General features: G+C 40.2%; 1 protein-coding gene across 5 annotated transcripts in view; it reads right to left on the bottom strand.

The window, feature by feature from the left end:
- Positions 1-243: 243 nt before the first annotated feature.
- GIT2 (GIT ArfGAP 2) overlaps positions 244-11,601 on the bottom strand; it is a 55,692-nt gene continuing 44,334 nt past the window's right edge. For 4 of the 5 annotated variants that reach the window (XM_044989378.1, XM_044989380.1, XM_044989379.1 and 1 more), the window contains 2 exons: positions 5,499-5,562; positions 244-4,729 (listed from right to left, as the gene is read on the bottom strand). In XM_044989378.1, coding sequence (XP_044845313.1) covers positions 4,517-4,729; positions 5,499-5,562 — 277 coding nt within the window. In that variant the 3' untranslated portion in view covers positions 244-4,516. Of the gene's footprint in view, positions 4,730-5,498; positions 5,563-6,531; positions 6,554-11,601 lie in introns of all 5 variants that reach the window. The other variant, XM_044989381.1, reaches the window with a different exon arrangement.

The raw sequence follows: 11,601 nt of genomic DNA, 5'->3' as shown, positions 1-11,601 counted from the left end.
CTTACTGGCATGTAGCTTCTCTCTCTTCTGGATTTGGCCTACTGATGATGTGCATATACCAGAAGATGGCAGGAAAACTAGGACCAGCCAGGATAAAGAACAAAGAACTATGGTTAATTCATCTATTTTAAATACGCACTGCTTCTCAGTGCATTAGTTACACAGAGATGAACTCCCTTTGCACTGTTTATAGTACCATCTTGTATGTACTTTGTATTTGGCCCATATATGCCAAAGGCGAAGCACTTTAAAAGCCTGTTTATTGCATAAGTAGCAGGCAAATAATCCCAAACAATTTTATAACACTTAAAGGGTTGTACAGTAATTTTATGTAATACAGTAAACATTAAAGGCTAAATCATGAGTACAATGGACAGAAATACAAATTCATAAAAAGGCATTTTCACTTTCCTGTGCAGCATTTTTGTAGAGAAAGGATTACATTTCTGTAAGCACAAGAGGGAAAACATACAAGTTATTTGAAAGTGGGGTTCCAGCCACAGGAAAAAACCCACATCTTTTTGCACCTAAATTACTCCAGGTATTTTAATAGCTCCTGCCCTGCAGCCATTCAAAGCATGTGTACACTGCAATGTAAGACCAGGGTTAGTAGAACTTGAGTTAGCAGACCCTGGGTTTGTTCACCTAGGGCTGGAGAATTTGTCTACACTGCAATAAAATACCCACACTGGCCATTGTCAGCTCTGCAGGGCTACAAACATTGCAGTGTAGATATCTGATCTTGAGCTGAAGCCTAGGCTCTGGGACCCCGCCCTGTGAGCCTCAGTCAGCTGATACAGGCCAGCCACAGATGGTTTCATCGCAGTGTAGATGTACCTTGAGCATCTACACTTGTTTATAACCACAGGTTAGGAATGGCTGAATGCTGGGTCCCAACAGGGGGCTCCAGCATCTACACTCCATTATGCAGGCCTGAGTCCTAGCACCCTCCAAAAGGTGGCTAATCTAGCCCTTTGTTCATGATGCAGCGTGGGGGAATTTGACCATCTGCCAAACTTGACTGGCCAGAGGACAATGAAAGTCAGCCTGTGGGGTACTTTTGGCAGGCTCCAGAGCACAAGTCCAGTAGGGCTGTGCCTACTCTGCAAAGCAATAGGGGTTGAACCTGGGTCCTGGCTTGACCCCCCGGGTTCTGGAACCCTTGGCTAGCACAATTTGGGGGTAGGTTGGAGTCCGAGCTCAAACCCTTGGCTTACAGTGCAGTGCAGACACAGCCACTCAATCCAAAGCGTAATGCTACACAAGCTTTGGGCCCAATTGACTACTTTGGCAAACACCAACAATAGATGGAGTAGATTAATACATTGAGCTAACCAGGGTTTGGTTGGAGTAGAGTCAGCTTTTGCTCCAAGTGCCATTTCCATAAAGTGCACCTCTGTCCTGCTGGCCTCTTGAAAGGAAGTACCATAAGATATCTGCAGATATCACACCAGATGTATAACTGCTTAGTGCAATAACGTGCTACTATGACCAATATGTAAGTAGAACAGAACTATTTAGACAAGGTGCAGCTTACCAACAGGACCATAAAACTGATGTTTGACATTTAAAAAGATATCTAGATACAGAATGTGAAGTGGGTTACACTTTAGCCACACTTGTATAGCTCATCAAGCCAGAGTCTAATTGAATCGGGTCCTTGCAAAACTTGCCACCAACAAAGGAAAGATGTACAGTTATTCATCTGAAGGGACTTTTCCAGTTTTGGCACCGAGCAAGCATTTTAAAAAGTTGATATCCTTGAATAAAATTTTAGAAAACATGAAACAGGATATGTAAAAACCATGTGTAGTGATGTCCTGATGGATATTAGCAAATAGCATGCTTCATGTTCCTACTGTACTAGTTCAAAGAAGTTCTTAAGTGGGGTTATTCTATTTCATACAATGCATGATGAGTGGTTTAATTTTGGTAATAGGTTTTAAAAATACCTCTCTACAATTCAAATCACAGCCTTGTCTAAATGCATTTCCAGATGCTTAGAGACAGTGCTAGATACAGGAGAGGGGACAGGATAAATTATTTATGAATCAGACTGCAACAGGATTATCCCCTACCTACTTTCTTTTAATCCCAAAATAGTACAATACTTTAAAAAAGGCAGTTAATTACAACATCAGCATCCAACAATATTATGGCACTTATTCAGTGTTTATATATACATACAAACACATAATTTGAAAAGGAAGGAACCTCTGAAGGTTTAATTTTTGTTTAACCTAAAACACAGCTAATTTTTATCACCAAAAAAAACCAACCTAAAGAACTGTGATTTAACAAACTAAATACTGCAGACTCTGCTTACAAAACAGTAGACAGCCTCCTACAATCGAGTGTTTTTGAATCAAACATTTATGTGAAAAATAAATTTAGCATTTATATATTCAGACAAAACATTATATGGTGACTCTTGACCAGTTTACCTGTAATCTCACACTTGAACAGTAACACAGTGAGAAGACTAACATGGCAAACTGCATGCGTATGGTCCTATGGCTTTTGGGGCTCCAGAAGAAACTATGAATTGTAGGAGTATTTTATAACAAGGGAAGGTGGTTAGCATGGTGGAAAACCTGCCTTCAGAGTTCAAACTTCCTCATGTTTTTATATGCGTGTAACTATGTACAACATCCAGGGTTTATAATCCAGTCATTATCTGATGGTTTAGCATCACTGGGAAATAGCTATGTAAAAAGTGTTGGTATAGTTAGAAACAATAACGAAGAACTACAGCATATCTGCTCCCTCTTTGCATTCAGAGTCTTATCTTCTCACTTCAACAACAAAAATAATTCAAACTACTACTTCCTTTTAGCTCAACAGCATCTGCACAGCTACAGAGAATCACAAAACATGATAGTTAACTAAGTTCCCATTGCAAGACCAAAGTCTGCCCTCAGCTGTTTAACTCACTGCAGATATAGGTACTGTACAGGTGTCATTGAGTGCCTCTGAATCTTCATCACTGATTACATACGAATCAGAACAGTTGACGTGTAGATCTCCGGGGGAGGTTGTAGGACCTTGGTAGACAGGAAAAACATCTTTTTATATATGAACTGAACAAATTGTTTGTAGCCAGCCAATCTCATTTTCACAGGTTCACTTGCAAGTAGAACAGTGCTTTAAGTGATCGTCAAACAGGTCAGTAGGCATGAGGTCATGTATTTCAAAGAACTTGACGAAGGAGTTTAAGTCCACATTTTCAAAGGTGACAGGCACTTAGGAACCCAAGTCTCACCGACTGTCAGTAAGACTCTGGCTCTTTAAGTACCTGCGTCATCCTTGAAAATGAGGATTTAGGTGGTTTTGAAAATTTTACCCATGATCTTTAAAGAAAAAAAGCACTGGAACTTAGCTAGGGAATACATTAAAGTGGTTGGTTAGCACATGGTGGGTTGTGTATTGAAGGTGACCCTGAAGGTAGGTGTCAACCTGTATATAGTTTGTAGTTTTTGGAAGCTTGGCATGAGAGGTACTATATAAAAAGTGTATTTTTCACATTCCACTACAGTGAGGTATAGCTATGATGTACCGTGTCAGGCATGGCTTCTTTTGAACTGGCCCTCTTATCTTCCATTTTAAAGAAATCACAGAACTCTTTAGTGAAACTGCATCTAAAAAGATACTAAACAACAATACTGCTGCAAACAAGACTGCCTTAAAGAGGACACTAAAATGGGAATAAATGCTGTGGGAAACTTCAAAGTGAGTTTTTCAGAGAAAGGAAAATGATGGGTTGTAACCACTAATGCCTTTCTAAAGTAACATCAAATCTATAGTCTAGTGGCATAGTGACAACTAAAAGAAACTACTTAATCTCATGCTTCCTTCCAAAATAGATAAAAGTGACAAAGACCTTGTATAGTTAACATTTAATAGGTTTGGATGCCCACAACTACTACAGGTTCAGCAGACTAGGGACTGGTAACTGCACAACAGCTGATATGGAACAGAGAATAAAACTTTGTATTCAATTCTCAGGAAGACTATATAAAACTTCATTCTACTGACTGTTCAACAGTTACACTCCTGCAGCCTTCACGGTCCACTGTCCTGCTGAGAGTTTGTTATTCAAGGGGATTCACCATGCAGAGCAATTCAAGGATGTACAGACCAAAGGCGAGATTCTGCCCTTTGATATGCGCATTTGACTTCAATGAGAGTTATGTGTGCGTGTGCAATATCCGAAAGCAGAATACAGCTCCAAGGAATCTCCTATAAGAACCTCTGATACAATGCTGGCATGTGATATTGGCTCAACAGCTGTTTGCAACACACTAAATTCTGTAATTAAACTGGCAACACAGGCACAAAAATAAGGCAGTGGGTTAAATTAATCTTTGAAAGTTCTGTTAGAAAACATGCAAAAATAATACTGAGTTTATAAAAGTTTAACTTGCCCCCTTAGTTTTCTTGTAAAAATTTGAAAAGTTACATGTCTAAATTTAAACTCCAATCTCTAAAAAACCAAGACTAAAAAACCCGGCAGGACTCAGTTGTTGTTCTCTTTGGTTGTGATGGTAACCAGTTGTTTAGCAGCCTTGGCAATGTCATATGCACACTGAATCACTTGCTGAGTGACCAGCTGGATGTCCGTGGTAGGGCAGGTCTCTATGGGCAAGGTTTTTTTGCATTCAGACTGGAGTCTGTAGGCACTAGATGTCAGCAGCCGCAGCGACGTCCTTACCAGCTCAGATTTGGGTTTCTAGGAAGGGAAAAGCAAACAAAGCTTGAGCGAGCTAGCACGGATTATACGCAACTGTTTTAGGATGACTTTGAGCATGTTTGCAAATGCTCTAATACTGTAGCAAGGTGGCCTGGACTCAGTAGCTCTTTCCTTACCAAAGGCCAGGAAAGGACGGGCTTGTAGGGCATCTTGTGGCAAGGTAAGACATTGGGCAGAAGCAGACCCTTTGGAATTCACTGAGACCCACCCAGAGATAATTATTTGCTCCCAGGAAGCTGCCTATAAAGGACCTGAGAAGACCACGAGATGACAGGTCAAGCAAAGTTCTGGTATAGCTCCACTGCTGTTCAAGCAAGATGCAAGTGTCCTTGGCCTATGGGAACTGTGGGCATTTCATCTCAACCAACCTGAGGCGTACCAACTACCCACCCACTTGGCATGGTGACAAATACAAAGGTGCAAGGCCTGACAAAGATCCTCCTCTTGATGAAAGTAACGTTCCTCCCTCCTATCTATCCACCTTTTGCTTTTTGTTCATTGCAAAAAATCTAAACCCAGGGAAGAACCACTGGGAAATACAAAAAGGAGCGAAAGCTTAGGAATTTTAAATTTCCTTATTGATTTTCCTATCAAATCAACACAATCAGAATGTCCAATCAGAAATATTTCATTCATTGTACCAACTTCCCTTAAAGGTTCTTGTGTCACAAAGCCTTAAAATGAGTAAGACTGAGTGCAGAATACATTTGAGAAACATTGCCACTGCTGAAGAAATAAAGCGACTCACTTTTGGGAACAAGGCTGCCATTTCTGTTACTGCCACATGTATTCTTTCCGAGCATGGTATATAACTGCAAGAAGATGCAAAAGATATTCAAAAGCAGCAAACACATTGAATTTTCTTGACGTTCAATTAGTTAGTGACTATTTCTCCAAAAGCAAACCAGTTAACAGAATGGCACATTATCTTCTAACATTGTCTTAGCACAGCCTCCAAACACAACTGTAGCAGATTCTCTGCAACACATAAGTCTGATGAAGCTTCCCATTGAAACATTCATTAGTAAATTATGTACAAATCTGTGTTTCAACCACACTGTACTACAAACAACTTCAGGAAAAGCAAGAACTTCACAGCTTTGCATTAGGTAAATTAAAGTTTTAAACTATTCTTAGATTAACACGGTTTGTGGGGGAAGGAGTAATGGGTTGCACACACTATCCTGTATCCAGCACTAATATCCTAATCCGTACTCAAGTATGGAAATACATGCTTACAAATGTGAAAATGGCACATCAGTGTACATGACTGACATTTCCTAAAGTCATGATTTGTACATTCAAATTTTAGACTTTGGCTCTGCATTCCGACAGAAGTGGCACAATATGTTCTAGAGGGGTTTATCAGCCTGTTCAAAACGTAACATGTCAGAGATTTAAAAAAATATATATGTGTGTGTGTGTATGTGTATGTGTGTGTAAGTAAACAGCTAGAAGACAATTGCAGGCACAAAATAAAAGTTCCAGATTCTGCAGTTTGAAGGGTATTTTAACTGGAGACATCAGGACTGCACAAGTGTATCTAAGATCCCAGAGTGACTCTCAGATCCCAGGCTGAGTGTGCAGGGCTGACAATAAAAAAAACAAACACAAAACACGTTCTTGTGCGTGTAGACTGAGATCAGATTTAATCTGCTATTATTTTAAGAATGGAATTTTCTGTACAAGCCCCAAGGTACTATGAAACCAAACTTTAGTAAAAGATTTAAGTAAGTAAGCTGCCAAGTGAAAGATCTATGCAGATTTAGATATATACTAACCTTGGAAGTGGAGCTGAAAAATCTTTAAAAAAACAAAAACAAAAAAAAACCTTTTATTTAAACGTTTAAGTTTTACACAAATAATATTTTGTCAACAATTTGGGATCATCAAAATTAGAAATGAGACCTACTGGGTCACCTTGTCCATACCCTGGTAGCCAGTGCAGACTGCTTTCCTACAAATGATCTTCTTTGGTTACATTTATGAAGTTCAGAGTTTCTCCAAGAAAAGAATTGCTATTTACCTTTTACATCAAATCTGCATAAAGCTATTTTCAAATGCTCAGCAGCAATATCTAAGGTATATGACCTCCACAGACATTTTCACCAGTAATCTCCCAACTGAGCTTTGAAACACACATCATAAAGATAGATCAAAGGCTCAGAAACTGACAGTGCACAGGATATTGTAGTACTGTTGTAGCCATGTGGGTCCTAGGATGCTAGAAAGACAAGGTGGGTGAGCCAATATTTTTTATTGGACCAATTTCTATTGGTGAAAGAGACAAACTTTCGAGCTACACAGAGCTTTTCTTCAGGAGACTGAAGACGATAAAAGATCCAATAAAAAGTTATTACCAACATCCACCTGGTCTCTCTAATATCCTGGGACTGACACAGCTACAACACGTTGAGAGAGACAATTCCAGGTGGAGTGGCCTGTTAACACCTCTGCAGTCATAGGACAAAAAAGGGGGGTTAGTGATGTGACAGACCCAGGCCAGTGAGGTACAGGAGTCTGGTAGAGGGCAAATATACTGGTCACTGGATGAGTAGTTTTCTGTTCCCTAAATGACCAGAGCAGGGGCTGCACTAGAGTAATCAGGAACCTGCTAGAACCAGTTAAGGCCGACAGGCTGATTAGAACACCTGCAGCCAATCAAGGCAGGCTAATCAGGGCACCTGGGTTTTAAAAGGAGCTCACTCCAGTCAGGGAGGGGGGAGCCAGAGGAGAGGAAGTGCATGAGAGGAGCTGGGAGCAAGAGGCGTAAGGAGCTGAGAGCGAGAGGGTGTGCTGCTGGAGGACTACGGAATACAAGCATTAAGGAAGGTCCTGTGGTGAGGATAAAGAAGGTGTTTGGAGGAGGCCATGGGGAAGTAGCCCAGGGAGTTGTAGCTGTCATGCAGCTGTTACAGGAGGCACTCTAGACAGCTGCAATCCACAGGGCCCTGGGCTGGAACCCGGAGTAGAGAGTGGGCCCGGGTTCCCCCCAAACCTCCCAACTCCTGATCAGACACAAGAGAAGTTGACCCAGACTGTGGGGAAGATCACTGAGGTGAGCAAATCTGCCAAATAAGTGCAGGACCCACCAAGGTAGAGGAGGAACTTTGTCACAGTGGGTTCCTGATTGTTGTAATAAGCCATAAATCCAGTGTCTTTATTAAGAGCATGATTTTCAGTGTCTAACAAAGTTATGAATTTAAGCTCCCAGGCTCATCTTTTGAAGATGTTGTGCAGGTTTCCTTTGAGGATGAGGACTGAGAGATCGTTCTGTGAAAAGTGTTCGCCTGCAGGTGCTGTGGGGTTTTTGTCTGATTTTCTGAGAGTTCATTTGAGGGTGTTGTGACTGTCTGGTTCACCCACATATTGTTATTGGGGCATTTAATGCACTGAATGAGGTACACCACATGTCATAGGCACATGTACAACCTATGGATCTTGAAAGGTGTGTTGTGGGAGGTACTGAATGCACTACAATACGTGTTAACTACTATGCTAAACAATCTGTTACACCTTGTATTTAGCTGTGACCCTGAATACCTCTCTAAGGCTTTGGCTACACTTGCACTTCAAAGCGCTGCCGCTTTCCCAGAGCTCTCCCAGCGCTGTCCGTACTCCACCTCCCTGTGGGGAATAACGTACAGCGCTGGGAGCCGTGCTCCCAGCGCTGGGGCTTTGACCACACTGGCGCTTTGCAGCGCCGCAATTTGCAGCGCTGGAGAGGGTGTGTTTTCACACCCTGCTGCAGCGCTGCAAATTTGCAAGTGTAGCCAAGGCCTCAGACCTGAAGAAAAGCACTCTGTAGCTCAAAAGCTTGTCTCTTTTACCAACAGAAGTTGGTCCTATAAAAGACATTACTTCCCCACCCTGTCTCTCTAGTGCACAGTATACACAATCTCAACTCATGTCACTTGTCAGGGCTTCTCAGGGTCAAAGGTTAACCCTTGTGCATTCTTTAGCTTGCTGTGAAAACACAGGCCCAGGAAACAATTCACTTTAGAGAACATTTATTTCCATACTTGACAGTCCATCATGAACATTAGGCTGTCAATGCAGTATTGTTGGATGTTAAATTTTCCCCATTCTTCATTGCATAAATCAAAGATTACCAATTTAAAGAGAAGCTGTTATGTAACTCCTAATTCTTATTCAGGATGCACACCTCACTTTTTTGGTGAAGTATAACTACAAGACTGTAAAACTTCATCTAAGGCAAACTGAAAAAAATGAAGAATGCCTGGTGAATGTAGACACACGGTGAACACGTACCACACAAAACCAGCAAGAGACAGCAACTGGTAAAATACATGCATTTCATCATAGTTAATGTTTACTTTTAGGCTGCATCATGTAGGCTAAACTTTCAATTATTCTGTTAAGCAGAACTATTACGAAGTGCTAACTAATAATCCAAAAGTAGATTTTAAGAATCCTTACAGATTCTGCTTTAGACCCTGAAAAATATTTAAAAATTAGAATTAAAATTGATCTCTGTTCAAAAGAGAAGCTTCTGGTCAATAATTTTAAAGTTACCTGAAGCCTGTAAAAAGTTTAGCCTTCTGTCAAAAGTCTACATTTAAAACCTATACTTTCCAAATACTCCATTTAAGATAATAATCTACAGGATAGTTAGTATAGTTCAGACCTTAAGCTAGTATTTTTAAAATTAGTTTATCAGGCAGTACCATTCAAAAGAAGAATATTTTTCCTTAGCATAATCTCTCAATTCTAGATCTAAAAATCACTTTCAGACTGAAATCACAATCATTTTATTCAATTAACTTGCAATACTGAACATGCAAAAAACCCCACATGTAAATTACAGATACACTAAAAAGGAAAGCAACACACTGAGGGGTCATTTGAGTTATGCAGGAAAGATGCTATAAAAGGGGGACATCTTGGTTGTGTGTGTTGCATTCCCATGGGCTCTTCCAAACAAAATGAGACTTCCCACCATCACTAGCTTTTTACCAAAAGCGTACTGTAGCAATCCCTGCTCTACTAGAAAGGAGAGTAGGGCTAATAACCAATTTACTCTCCATGAGCCACACTGAATAGTAGAGGAAACCTACAGAAAACAAGAAAAAAGATGTAGTTTAAGCTTCCATTGATTTCCATGGCATAGCAACAGGCCCCAGTAATTACGGAATGTAAGAGTGTATTAGAGATGCAATAGTTAGGTGCATATTTCCAGGCCATTTGGGTTTGTTGCATCAAAGTTTTCAATGTATATTTGAGGAAAGCCTCTACTGATGTAAGATAAGTAGTTCAAACTCTAAGTACCTTATTAGTACTATGATTTGTATCACCATAGCATCTAGCAACCCCAGGGCCCTAGTGTACAAACTGTGCAGACACAACATGATACTTCTCACTAGATGATGATTTAAAAAAAATTTTTTTTAAACACACTGACTAAAATCTGGGTAGACATTAGAGGTTATAGTGCGACTCAATTGGCTTCTTAAATCTACACACATTTTAGGGAATTGAAAAAATTCTTATTGCAGAGAATTTCTGAAGACTTCCTGTAACCCTTTCTCTCACTTTGATATTGATGATTGGCCATAATAGTGTTAAGGATTAAAACTTGGGGACAAGTCACAGCCCATAAACACTGGATTTTAAACTTTCCTTTAAACAGGTTTTGTATCTCAGATGCAGTAGGCATTGAAGATCAGAACAGTATTTTGGCCAGGTTTTGAAGTTTTGGGTTGCCATTACTTATTAAAACAAAAAATTTAGTTTTGATAGTAATTTATGCAAGCTAGAAACTAGGCTCTAGTATTCACTATAAACCAACTGTTATTAGACTAAAAGAATAAATGTTGTGTGTTATGGGTCATGCAAATAATGCTATTTCTGCAGTAACAGTGCATGGACACTGCAACAACAAATTATTTTGATAGACAATGACCAAAATGGAGAGACAAGCTAGGGCTGTCGGAGGGAAACCTCAAGCCTCTGTTAGCTCTACCACTAGGCCCTGACCTTTCTCCCACTGAAGTCAACAGTAAAAGCTCCTATTAACTTCACAGGACATAGAATTAGCCCCATAACTCTTAGTACTTGTTACTTATACGTTTTCTTATCATTTAAAGCCTTTCATGCATAACCCCTAACCACCCGGTGTTGAACGTGCATGAGGGGGGAAAGGCAGCAGAGAAAAAGAGAAAGGACACTGTGCCTGGAAGGCAGGGACAGAGGCCAGAGTACCAGGAGGTAGGATCAGGCTGCTGATGGGTCAAAGGCTGCAGGGGAGCTCTCTCAGCCCATGGAACCAGGGTACTGAAACAGCCGAGGCTATGTCTGAGCTTAAGCATGCTTGCACGCTCTAATGGTCTATTTAGACAGATGAGTACAGGAAAAGGAACAAAAAGTGAGAAAAAGGAAGGAATTTCATTAGGATGATGGAAGAACAATTAACATTCATGTTCAGATTATGCATGTGGCAAGTCATTTTTATTTACAATATTCCCAACAAAAGTTTGGAAGCAATCTCATTACAGTTCTCAGAAGCTCAATTAAACGACAATATATTTGCAATGGGACTTCTCTAAATAGCCTTATTTATATCAGAATTAAATTGAATAGTTTTGTTCCATTATTTTCCCATATAGCTTGTCCCTACTATGTGATGCATTGAGCAGTAGCACATCTGAGGCAAAGCCATGCAATACAATACAATATTGCATTTTCGTTTGTGATTAAGAGCTTTGGAGGGTCACGTTCACCTAAGTATGGTAACCAACATGTTCCATTTGTGGCACAGAAGAAACACTGCATTAATAACCAAACAATTGTTCCTTACTCTGATCTCTTAAAGCCTTTCCTTCAATAAGAAT

Source organism: Mauremys mutica, chromosome 16, assembly GCF_020497125.1.
Source record: "Mauremys mutica isolate MM-2020 ecotype Southern chromosome 16, ASM2049712v1, whole genome shotgun sequence".
In the NCBI taxonomy this organism is placed as follows: Eukaryota; Metazoa; Chordata; order Testudines; family Geoemydidae; genus Mauremys; species Mauremys mutica.
Note: the sequence above shows the minus strand (reverse complement) of the source record. Positions and strands in the feature narration are given on the sequence as shown.